This window comes from Musa acuminata, chromosome BXJ1-10, assembly GCF_036884655.1.
Source record: "Musa acuminata AAA Group cultivar baxijiao chromosome BXJ1-10, Cavendish_Baxijiao_AAA, whole genome shotgun sequence".
NCBI classification, from domain to species: domain Eukaryota; kingdom Viridiplantae; phylum Streptophyta; class Magnoliopsida; order Zingiberales; family Musaceae; genus Musa; species Musa acuminata.
In genome coordinates, this window is record NC_088336.1 from 26,210,559 (window position 1) to 26,222,891 (window position 12,333).

The following is a 12,333-nucleotide window of genomic DNA, read 5'->3' on the forward strand; positions in this document are numbered from 1 at the left end:
AGAGAGAGAGAGAGATCAGGGAATAGCCTTGGCGCTGGTGACGAGCTCTACAGAGAGAGAGAGAGAGAGAGAGAGAGAGAGAGAGAGAGAGAGATCAGGGAATAGCCTTGGCGCTGGTGACGAGCTCTACAGAGAGAGAGAGAGAGAGAGAGAGAGAGAGAGAGAGAGAGAGAGAGAGAGATCAGGGAATAGCCTTGGCGCTGGTGACGAGCTTAAACCACTGGCTCCCAGGATCGCAGTTGGCGTCGTCGCGGAGGCACTTGCATGGATTTGTGACGACGCCGTTCTGGCCGACGTCCAAGCACAGGGTGCTGCCGTCACCGGGCAACGTGGTCGACACATGCATCCCCGAGTCCGAGACCAGATCCCAGGAGGAGCCCGAGTCGCTGCAGCTGTCGAACTTTACAGGCTTCCCTGATCCGGTGGCGCTCACGCACAGCGATGAATCTACGGATGTCAAGGTCCGCTGCTGGGTGTAGTGGAATGCTTGCATGTTGCCGTCGCAGGGACCAAAATCGAGCGTGTGGGATGTCAAGGAGCCCTGTCTGACGCAGAGCCCGGTGGATGGGTGGAGGATGATGATATAGGGAGGAGTTTTGGAGACGCCAGGACCTGTATCGAACATTTGGATCGGACAGTTTGTATCCGCTTTAAGCATTGGATCCAAGAAGAGGGGTTCGTCGAGTACCTTGAAATGGCTGTTGCACCGCTCGAACTTTCTGTAGCACAGTCTGGTTTCTGACGCCGGCCCAGTCATATGTTAGCATTCCATAGGACTCCCCCTTGTCGACGACGCCTTCTCGGAGGTAGTAACTCCCTTGCAAGGTCCACAGCGCCCAGTCCACGTCCTTGTCTGCTAAAAACGCCAGGATGCAACCGAAGTAGCGGTTGTCGTTCAGGTTGCCGCCTTGTTGGTCCACTCCATACTCGCTGACGAAGAGCGGCAGCTGCCGGTCCAGCAGAAACCCCGCCCTGGTGTTCACGCTCCCGGAGATGCTTCCGCAGACGTTGTTGGGGTTGCCCTTGACCCATGCGTCGCCGTTGCTGAAGGCGTACCAGTGCAGCTCGAAGACGAGCTTCCGCTGGAAGCTCACATCGACCTGCCTGTTCGCCAGGAAGCTCAGGTCGTTGTCGAAGCTGAGGCCGGATAGCACGACGAGCACGTCTTGGTTGGCGCCGTGCACGGCCTCCGCGCCCTTCTGCATGTACCTGAAGGAGGAGGAGAATTAGGAAGAGTGGGAAGGGAGCGGAAGGATGAAGACGCGAAATGACGGTGACGTACGTGAACCAGTCGTCCACGTTCTGTCGTCGACCTCTGAGCTCGTTCCGCAGGCTCATGCCGACCACGTTGGGGGTTCCTTTGAACATCGTCGCCATTTTTATTAGGCCTTGATACCACACATTAGGATCGAAATAAGTGTCTCCGAAGAAGCCATTGCCATCGGAGTTGCTGCAGCACCACCCTGGCTTGCTGATGTGGTTGTCCAGTATCACCATTATATTGGTCGCTCCAAGCTTGGCAACCACAGCCTGCTCAGTTCTCTCAGGGATTAGCGAAAAAAAGGGTCTATATAAACACATATACATTTATTGGGTCAAAAGAAAGGGCATTTGAACCCTGACACATCGGATCTGTGAAAGGTGATGTGCTTTCTGCTGTTCTTGTCCTTGGTTCATGACGATCGTGCATGTTACCGAATGCATTCGAGGAGAAACTTGACGAACTGTGGCTGAAGAGAGAGAGAGAGAGAGAGAGAGAGAGAGAGAGAGGGTCACCTTGTAGGCTTGGAGGAGGTTGAGGTCCACGAAAGTGGGGTTGTGGAGGGCGATGAGGGGGATGGTGGCGTCGAGGCCGGCTCTCTCGAAGGACTGCCGGACGGTGAGGGAGGCCAGTGACTCGTCGGTGAGCAGGAAGGTGGGGTAGGTGAGCCGGACGCAGTTGAAGCCCATGAGGTGGATATTCCACGTGATGCTCGCCAGTGGTTGCTTGGACAAGCCCTCCGCCAGCATCAGCTCCAAGTGCGACGGCCAGTTCACGCAGGCGAGCTTGACGCGCGTGCCGGAGGCGTCCACGATCCACCGGCCGTCCGTGAAGAGGGGAGAGGCGGCGGCGAGGTCGTGCAAGGTTGCATGGAGGATTAGAGAGATAAGTACAGGGCCGAGGAAGGAAGATGAAGGCCTCATTTTTTCGGGTTGTGGCAGGTGAAGCGTAGGATTGTTGCAGCAGCAGACCGAGATTTCGATCGTGCATATTTATAGAGGAACACAATACACTGAGACAGAATAGACAATTTAAATTATTTTTTTCTAAAATATACTTTTTAAGAAATAATATTTTTTTTAGAGAAAAAAAAATTTTCATCACATTTAAAATATGAGAAAACATAGAATATATAATTTGCTTTCTTTGAAGACATCCATCGACGTAGAACGAGTTCGTGTCCCACTTGTGAGGAAACAATGGAAATCCTTTTATTATGATAATAAAATAAATAAATAAATAAAAGGAAGAAATAACAACAACAACAACAACAACAATAATATGATAAACAAATGAAAAGGGTACGCATAGCAAATAATGTACGAAGAGAACATACCACCGGAAGAAAGTATGTGGGTGACTCATCATTTTTGAACTTATCAAAACATATTCACTAACCTTTTATAAGCACAAAAGAAAGGAAAATGTTACAGCAGAGAAGATAAAAATCAAAATCAAGTTTTCATTTACTTTCTATTTAATTTAGAAAACTTCGCTATATGACAACTTATGGGAATTGCAATACACCACTAAGGTAAAAAAAAATTACAGATAAAAAATGATCTAAATGATCTTGCATTAATTCACTTACCAAAAACTTGAAGAACACCTTAGATTTCAAAAAAGATACAAAGAAAATGCTTATTAATTGTGCTCCAGTGACTCGGTTTCCAAACTTTTTTTTTTTTTGTTAAGAAGGTTAAAAATTGATCCAACATCACGCAACAGTGATTTGGAATCAAACTTCCTCCTACCTCACAACAAGAATAACTCATTATTGATGAACTTCTCTAGTGTATTTTGGTTTGCGGAGAAAAACCGCATGAACTTTCCAATGTTAGTCTGACACACAATGTGCAGTAGAGTTAATATGGTAGAAACTAAATCCACCTACTCCTATAACAGCAACTCAATTTGGGACTAAATCTGGAATGTGACAGCAGAAATCTAATTCAAGGCAGGGAGGAATAGGATCCATAGGAACTGAAAAGAACTCCCGACACTGCTATCTTTGGCTCAACCAGGTTTCCACTAGCAGAGTGACCATGGGAGGAAGTATGCATACCTTGCTTAGTCAACGTTGAAGCAGCAGTTCCACTAAGTGACATATCTTGTTAGTAACCTGCACAAAATATGATTGTTTGTAAAAAAAGCACAGGATACAATATATTTTCACTTGAAATTATTTCTCTTGTTATTCCTGAATGGCCAGCTCCATTCACACATTTAGTGATGGCTGATGATTTTTAACTGGTTGCACTTGGTATAACACTGTTGCCCTGGTAAATGAAAACAAAGCAAAGAAAAACTTCCATAACTTCCTTAAGGATTAGTGAGTTGGGCATGCTTGAAAGGAAAGTTGGATCTTTCCTAGTAGTTCTCAGTTATCCTCAGCTATGACTGCTTTCTGTAGCCTGGTGGAATGAAAAGATGTGATTCAAAAACTGCTCTGGTTCCTGGCCTTCTCGAATTATCTGTTGAACACACAATAATAAATACGATCAGGTTTCGATCGACAAACAATTAATGACACTTCCAGAATACATAGAAGGATTAGCTTGACTGATCACAGTTATCAATAATATTAAAGGCTGTACATGCTACATAAGAAAGAGCCAAATCACCAGGCAACTGGTAAATGACATCTTGGGACAGCTAAATCTAAGAATCCACTGAACGAAATGTTATGATTTCACATTGAAGGTACTCCATTTTCTCTAGTTTTTTCAAAAAAAGAAGAATTTTGTGACAATTAATTTTCATAATAATTATTATTCCAACTAAGTCCCTTTTCCACTTTTTGCATATCAGAAACTGCCAACTGCATGGTTATTCACCCCCAAGCTACGATCTCTGCCATAAATCATCTCGCGTTGTCAACTTCCCAAAGAGGATGATAGTAGCGGCAAAGATGGAATGTCAGACAACCTCCTAAATATACAGCATATGTAGTATGGCTAAATATGAAGTTTTGCACAATTTCTCAAAAACATAGAAAAAAATTAAAGAAGAGAGTGTTAAGTGAAGGGTTTAAAACATAGTAAGAGGGATATATACTTAAAGAGGTTTTATTATGAATCATGCTAATCCAGTAAGATAATTAAAGAGTGAAGCCCAGTACATAAGAAGTAAATTTACACGATAATTATTAAGCCCAACCACATAAATTTAGAAACACGAGTCTCGTCGTGTCATTGCAAATGGTTATTCATGAACAGTACAACTGTACAATATCTCAAGAATGACGGAGTTCATGAATTCATCGAAAGTAAACCTTCATGTAGGGAAAGATGGTTCAATATGAAAATATTACAGAATTCACAATGGAAAAAAATTTGATATCAAATTGCCTAATCAAAAGTTGCAGAAAAGCAGTTATTGTACATATATATTGGTAGAACTTAAAACAAAACTGCAAGATCTTGGAATTACAGAGACCTGCTATCATCTTCACACACTTGACTAAATCTAAATCTAAAAGACGCAGAGGAACAAGTTGAATGAGCACAACAATGTCTGCAATATTGCCTAGTACAGTTCCGTTACCAGTTTGATAGATTACCGATACACAAATCAGGGTAAACCAGATGGTATAGAGCCTTTAATGCTTGGTATGCTTCGTAAAGGCTCGTATAGCCCAGTACAGGCTCTATAACCAGAAGTTCCTTTTTTTGCTTTGTTAAACATTTTCCAAAACTTGATATGTACTAATGAAGCTATTTGCTGTCCAGTAATGAGGAACTCTCTATAATGATTCTTTTTTAAACATAAAAATCTCACTTCCTTGAAATATTGCAAACCTTAACTCATGATAATTTTTAAATAAATATTGCTCCTCAATTGCAACATGACCGATGAACCCTTCACAATTTTATTCCCACTAACATTAATTTTAGACACAAAATTGTCTTTACAATTGTCCTTCAAATTATTCTTTAATTGAACAAGCATCTCTCTTCTGGGTGCTCTTCCTGGCTTGTGATACAACAAACTGATTTTTTGAGCTGCAATGATACATATAGCAAATTCTACACGCGTACATGCCATGTCTTGGATCGATATGACCACATTGTATAGCTGTAACATACAATGACATATTTAGGCACCAGAACCAATGCCTAGAAGCTTTCCTGCTTCCTATTTGTACTGGGAACTCAAGTGATTGAACTGCACATTATTTCAGCCTCTTATTGTGTGCCAATGTCCGAGTTAGTTCATGGAAAGTCAGAGTAAAATTAGAGGCTGTCGCCATTGTCGGGTTTTGCAATAATTGAACATCTGGATTACAGTCTATTGCATTACAAGTGTTTTTTTATCAAAACAAGCCTAGTCTCAATTTTTGTGTGTAGCACATGATTTATCCAATAGAGCAAGGTACCAGATGAAGAATATAGGGATTGTCAAATTCAGGTGCTAAATCTGATGATGCATAATTTAGACAAATTATGAACTTTCTCCAAATATATGCTTTCCTACATACAAAATCTAATGCAGAATAAGATTCTTTACTTTTATTAATCACATCCATGCAACTTCTCCTAAGAGGAAGTTGATGATGCATATGCATATGAACATTCTGTGACCTCCAAGACCAAGACAATGTAAACATTGCATTTATATCTAACCTCTGCAACTTGTATAGCCACCAAAATGACATTAACAGGATGAGCTAAATCTCAAAAACAGTAAAGCATTAATCTGAACTAGGTTGATTATATGTGTAGAATCTTGTCAGGAATTGATGATAATTGTTAGAATCGGCTTTAATTAGAAGACTAATTTGGTATTTTAGGTGTTTAGACATCATATTTGTTTGGGACAACAGTTAGATGAGATTGGTATGGTCCTATTGGCTACAATGGATTAGATATTCCATCTCCTTTCTATCTAGAGCCTGCTTCCTTCTAAAGAAGGTGAGGGGTAGAAGACAGGTTTTCGTTGTGAAGTTGATCAGAGAGGAGAAAAATGAAGAGAAGACAGACAATGTGCATTACCATTAGGAAGACGTCAGGATCCTTTCTAGATTTCTCTTTCTCTATCTCGATGATTGCTGTAGGAATCATCTCTTCACTTTCTGTTAGCAGTATGATTTCACCTTGTTATTATTTTGCTCGTGACTCAAGTATTGTAAATCCGATACTTTTACCATGCTGATTATTAAGTTAAGGATGTTTGTTTCTTCACTCCTTTGTGTACTTGAAAGATCTAATCTAAATTGGTAAAAGGTGATATCATTTGCACCATGTCGTAGTTGCTGGAGTGAAAAGACATGGTTGTGGAAGTTTGTAGAGCTTTGAGTGGACATAGAAAGGTAGATAGAAGAAAAAGATGAGAGCCGAGTAAAATAGGAGACAATTAGGACTTAGGAGAAGGGAAGATGCGAACGGCAAGAGGTCATCAGGTGGGGTTGGATCGGGGCAGCTGCTGTGACGTGTAGGTCGCTGATCTTGCATCCTTGTTAGATCGCATGCCATAGGCGAGTCCCCCAGCACCCAACAAGCAGCCCTCCTTCAGCAGCTCAAACGCTGGCCTGCAAGCCCAGCCCGCCTGCACCAGCCACAGCTCGCAGGCATCCTTGCACAGATCAGCCTGTAAACCATGGCGCAGGAAAGCCTGCTTGCAGACCTAAGCACATCAACAAGCCTGCGCACATCAGCACAGGGCATGGGAATTCTTGCATGGTCCTTTGCAGGATGTGCAGCCAAGTGCCTTGTTAATATCATGCTTTCCCCGGTGGTCTTTCCTCAATTGTTCGACGTGCATCTCTGATTGCCCATGTGTTGTACAAAGCTATGTACCATCGTGCACACTCTTGGAACAGCCAATAAGACTCCCCTCCACCACGTCTCTTGAGAGACTTATGCTCCACTCCCTTTGTACAGTCACATATGCGAATATCTAGCCAATGCACAAAGCTGCAACCCAAATGCAGCCTCAGCAGGCCCCTGTCCACTGTAATCTCAGCAGAGTGAAGCCCACTGCACCCATAGACCAGGCCTCACATTGTCCAACTTGTATTTCCAGGAAATAGTAGTAGATATTAGCTCAACTTCAGTTATAGGCCAGCCCCACAAGCCAACTTGAAAGCCAGCCGGCAGGACAGCTCTGCAAGCTAGTTTCATCACATGCCTGCCTGTATAGTTGCAATATCCCCTCTCCATTCCCCAACTCATGCTAATGCCCCTTAAATGACACTGTTATCCTCCTTTGTTCCATCCATCTATCTCCCCGGAACATCCCTCCTCTTATCCTCCTCCTCTTCTTCCTTCTTCTCTGCTGCTAGACAATGCCAACATTGAATGGCGGCAGCGTCAGGAGAAGAGGGCAGTGGTAAGAAGAGTGCTCGCAAATGGTGGTGGCAGCATCACAAGAAGAGGGCTCGTGAATCACTGTTTTTGGTTTTCTTTACATGAGTTGGACCAAAACCAGCCAAAACAGGGGAGTGATCTGCGTACTAGTCCACACTCAAATCGGTACGTACAGCCCGTTACATACTGTTCTGGGCGGCACGATAGTCCTTGGAGATACTCATGATAATGGAGATCATGATGTCGAGGACGTTGAGAATCATGATGATTGTAGGTCAAGACAGATCCTAACTTTTTAAGATCTGGAAGTTAAATCTAATATGATCTAATATAATCTCATTCTTATGAACATCATGTCAACTCATTTCATCCGTGCCAAATGCGGTCAACTACTGATGATATTTTATCGACTTGCACTTTTATTTGGTTTGCTAGATGATTACTTATGGATGAGTATCTTCCATGATATATATCCATATATATCAAAAAAATCTATTTTTAGATATACTAGATGTTACATAATGAGCTCATGATGCATGAGATACAAAATCATGAATGAATATATTATGATGATTATGAACATTAATTCCTACTGGCAGCAAATCAATAGTGGTAGCATGATTACCTTTGGCAATTAATGGACCGGGCCGTCAAATGTGACAACCGAATGATATCCTGCTAGGGGAGATTTATTTATCACCATGGTGGGTGAGACACCACTTCAGTAGTTGAGGGGTTTATGATTTCTCTCTATTGGAGAGTAAAGTCATTCCCATGAGTAAGATGTCTTCATCTATTGTTGGATGAGTGCATCTTGGGCATTCAAATTTAATGCCATTGATGAAGGATGTACGTTTGTGATGATGCATTATTGCATCCTTAAATTCTTCCTCCTTCCCAATTGGTATCTGTTATGTTGTTTTTCATATTTAGTATGGATTTATGGGGGAATTCTTTTGGGACTAGAGTTGGGATGTTGATTGGAGCATTATATACATGAACGACTATATACCTTGGTTGTCAGCTAGCGGATTATTCTATTATGAATTCATTAAAGATTATATATTAAAAATATACAACTCCTAAAGATGAATTTTTGAAGCAGTGATTCATGCAAGGTGCAATTTACTCAGTAGGTATGCAAGTTAAATTGTACCGAAGCATAAAAAATTGATATGGAGTGTAAGCAATTATTGTTTCAAGGCAACTTTAATATGTTTATTACCAGACAAATCTAGCATCCTCTCAAATTTGTAAGTCAATATAAAATACCTGGTCCAAAAAACAAGCCTGTGGGAACTTCAAAGTTTTGGAAGTTTAGGTTCAGAAAAATCCTGCTGCATTATGTTTTTTTTTCCTTTGTATTAAATACAAGTCTGAGGATAGATTCACCCTTGTTTAATGATACAGTCTTCTAATCTCAGTCAATCATAGACAACTAAGTAGTTTGTTCCATTGCAATTAAGGTAGTCTAATAGATAAATGCCCCAATAATCCTAGTTAAAAACAAGTAGTACACAGCTATCATGAGCTGGAATATCCAACATGACACTGCACATTATTCACCTGAAAGATCCTATTTTTCTTCAATGACAAAGATTATCAAATAACAAGTAATTATGGATTTCAACAAATAACATATTTTCTGAAAACACTTTGAAGGCAGATATTTCCCTCAAAACAAGACCTCATTTGAAATCAGAATAACGTTACTAGAGCATATAGGTCAAAAAAAGTTCACCAGGTTGAAGAAATTATTGCATACCTGTACAGGAGTATCCATTGGAGTACCCATGCGACCAAAAAACTCAGTGCCAGCCCTATCCAAATATATATGCCCATCTTCTTCATTCCCTCTACCAACTTCATTCCTACTATCTCGTCCTAACCACACATATATTTTCTTCATCATTGGTTTTCTTGAACCCAATTTTGATTCTGATGCTAACAACAAGAATATTGATTCAGAGTCGAGGACACCAGGGTGAACATCTTCCACTTTATCCATATCTGGCCACCTAAAAAGAACCGGATGAATTAATTGGTTATGCTCATCAGCACAATAAGTTTCATCTTCTGCTGCATCGTCCGGATCAGAAGCACCTAATGAGAGTCGTCGCTCTAAATCAAATGTTTCTTGGTATTCTTCCACTTCAGAAATAAAAGGAGGAGACAGGCACCAGTCCCTCACAATATCTGTTGAAGAGAGCCTTCCTTCAGTATCACCGGCTGATGGCACTAGAAACAGAGAAGGAGCATTGCCACCCCTGCGTTCAGCTAATGATCGCAAATCCTTCCCCTTCACATTTCCAGAACTTGAAGATTGCAACTCCGGATTCAGCTCAGTTTGTGATGCCCTATGCAATTCCGACCTTGGCGGTGACAAATTGTTCCAATCTGAGGAAGATGACGAGTTTGGTGAGAAGGTAGACAGAACCGAAGCAGAATCAGCTGACGAGGATGATGGTGTGGTGCTCGACTCAACCGAGAACGACCCTGGAGATCGAACTGCATTGCTTGCCCGCAGATCCTCCTCTCTAAGACTCCTGCGCTCCACCACTGCCTTTATTATATCCTTCCAGTCCCTGCTTGCGAACTTGCGCCTCAAGCGGCACCAACCACTATCCTTCACAGGGGTTATCGTCTCGGGACCTGTCCACATCTTCGAGAGTGGTGGTGCCGCTCTAGCTCTCGCCGTAGCCCTGCGGAAGATGTCGTAGTCGAGATCATAAAGCTCCACTCTCCTATTTCCAACGATCTCTTCCGGAACGGCGGATAGGGGCTCGTCAGTGAGGGCGGCCCAGAATGCTGCAGGCTCGGAACCCTCGTTGACGGTGATGATAGGACCCTCGGCACGCTCGTAGCGGACGACCTGGAGCGCGGCGGTGGCGGCAGCGGTGGCCATGGAGGGTCCGCAGCAGTGGCCGAGCCAGACGTAAATGGCGGAGGGCACGTGGACGACGAACGCGCCTCGGGAATCGAGGATGCCTGCGCCGTCGGTGCAGCTGAGGTCGACGGACTTGGGGACGAGGTAGAGGGGATCATAGGGGGACTGGGGGGCCATGCGGTAGGCGCGGAGGGCGGCGGAGCCGGGGGTCGGGGGGAGGGCGTGGACGCGGCGCTGGCAGCGGAGAAGCTGAGCGGCAAAGCCGAGGTTGGGGTCGACGGAGGGGCGGACGGCGCGGACAGCTCGGAGGGCGTCGTCGAAGGGGAGGGCGCGGCGCCACATGAGGTAGGCGACGACAAGGGCCGCGGAGCGGGAGGCGCCGCGGCGGCAGTGGACGAGAGCGCGGCCTCGTGGGGCGGCACGGGCGCGCTCGAGGAAGTCAAATGCATCGTAGAGGACCGGGGCGAGGTCCTCAGCGGGAGAGTCGCGGAGCCACAGCGTCCGGTAGGCGAGCTCGCCGCGGAAGTGGTCGGGGCAGGCGGCGCCGGCGCAGTTGAGCACGTGGGTGATGCCGTGGCGGCGGAGGGCCGCGCGGTCACGTGCCACCGAGTCGCCACCCAGGTAGACGTGGTCGTCAACGCGGGAGACGTCGCCGTCGCCGTCGTCCGCAGCAGCAGAGGCAGCAGCGGCAGGAGTGGAGGAGGCGGAGGGCGTGGCGGGCCAGTGGCCGGAGTCGTCGGAGGCGGGGCAGGGCCAAGCGGCGAGGGGTGGGGGAGGAGGGAGCGCGAGGCGGCCGGGTTTGGGCGGCCGGCTGGGTTGGGGATTGGGGTTAGGGTTAGGGTTGGAAATCGAGCGGGAGGTCCAGGTGGCTGATCGGAGAAGGGTCTTGCGGGGAGTTCCGGAGGAGGAGGGAGGATCCTCGCCGTCCATAGTATTCTGCTCCGTCTTCCTATCTCAGTGGCAGGGGGAAGAAAGAGTCCATTGCTGATGGAGCAGAGAGAAAAATAGTATCGGAGAGAGACGACTAGAACAGGAAGAATTCAACGGCGGAGTAAAATTTGGCGGCTGCGAGTTTGCGTTGTCGTCAAATACAAATATGAACAAAAAGAAAAAGGAGAAAGAAAGGTTCGGTGGATTCCTTCGTTGGTTAGTTCATATAATTATGGCTGATGGTGGTGCTGTGGGCAGGGGAAGATAAGGGAAGCAGAGAGAAGGAGGAGGATAAAGATGGGGCTGGTGGTACGGAGCGAGGGAGGGACAGGGGGAGGCTTCGCTTGCCGTGCTTGGGGCGCCTAACGGTTTGACCGACGGTGACGCGGTCAACGCCATGTCGGCGATGGCCGCTGCCCTCGTTCGTTCGCGACTGTGACACGTGTGTTGGGGCCACTCAGGTCGCGATGTGAGATACGAATTGCGCACGTCCCGGGTTCGCGACTCCAGTCGTCGTAGCCACAGATTCACGGGGCCACCCCGTCTCGAGGTCAGGCCGAGGGGACCAGGCCCCGCCAGGACCCACAGGCTTGTTGCAATGACAAGAAGGGTAAGAAACGAAGTGGATATGAAACTAGTAGCGGTTCCATGAGAGTAAAACTGGAAAGAGAACGCGTATAAGATTGTGGACGGATGACGACGGCATGTTCCCAACAAGCTTTTCAATCGTAGACATTTATCGTCTACTCTTTGATTAAAAGGCTGATTAGGATAACAAATCATCATCACAATGGAAGCAACAAGAAATTACTGGAAAAAAGAGGATGTAATCTGTCACTGTTGCATAGCAAAAACATAAAACCACAAAATAAACAGAATTTAAATCGCCAAAATTCACAAAGTGCAATAATTGATCAAGATTGAACAGTTCAATGTAAAGAATAACA

At 45.1% G+C, this 12,333-nt stretch overlaps 2 protein-coding genes across 3 annotated transcripts; both read right to left on the minus strand.

Moving 5' to 3' along the window:
- Nucleotides 1-2,723, minus strand: LOC135595797 (glycosyl hydrolase 5 family protein-like). Its single transcript, XM_065087190.1, has 4 exons — nt 1,777-2,723; nt 1,283-1,530; nt 689-1,209; nt 1-612 (listed from the first exon to the last, which is right to left on the minus strand). The coding sequence occupies exons 1-4, from the start codon at nt 2,182-2,184 to the stop codon at nt 182-184; spliced, it is 1,608 nt and encodes a 535-aa protein (XP_064943262.1). The 5' UTR covers nt 2,185-2,723; the 3' UTR covers nt 1-181.
- Nucleotides 2,724-3,035: 312 nt separating this feature from the next.
- LOC103968446 (protein-tyrosine-phosphatase MKP1) lies at nt 3,036-11,674 on the minus strand. Of its 2 annotated transcripts, XR_010480651.1 has the most exons (3): nt 9,335-11,674; nt 3,580-3,735; nt 3,036-3,383 (listed from the first exon to the last, which is right to left on the minus strand). XR_010480651.1 is itself a non-coding variant. In XM_009381673.3 (2 exons), the coding sequence occupies exons 1-2, from the start codon at nt 11,384-11,386 to the stop codon at nt 3,652-3,654; spliced, it is 2,136 nt and encodes a 711-aa protein (XP_009379948.2). In that variant the 5' UTR covers nt 11,387-11,674; the 3' UTR covers nt 3,399-3,651. The 2 variants fall into 2 exon arrangements, 1 of the variants encoding a protein (XP_009379948.2); XM_009381673.3 differs by lacking the exon at nt 3,036-3,383 and having other exon boundaries at nt 3,399-3,735.
- Between the last annotated feature and the right edge of the window lie 659 nt (nt 11,675-12,333).

Coding starts and splice junctions, on each gene's coding strand:
- LOC135595797 (XM_065087190.1), bottom strand. CDS start 2,184: ATGAGGCCTTCATCTTCCTTCCTCGGCCCTGTACTTATCTCTCTAATC. Junction 1,531..1,776: donor ACCTCCTCCAAGCCTACAAG/GTGACCCTCTCT, acceptor AGAACTGAGCAG/GCTGTGGTTGCCAAGCTTGG. Junction 613..688: donor GGTGCAACAGCCATTTCAAG/GTACTCGACGAA, acceptor TGTTCGATACAG/GTCCTGGCGTCTCCAAAACT.
- LOC103968446 (XM_009381673.3), bottom strand. CDS start 11,386: ATGGACGGCGAGGATCCTCCCTCCTCCTCCGGAACTCCCCGCAAGACC. Junction 3,736..9,334: donor CAATGGATACTCCTGTACAG/GTATGCAATAAT, acceptor TGTGTTCAACAG/ATAATTCGAGAAGGCCAGGA.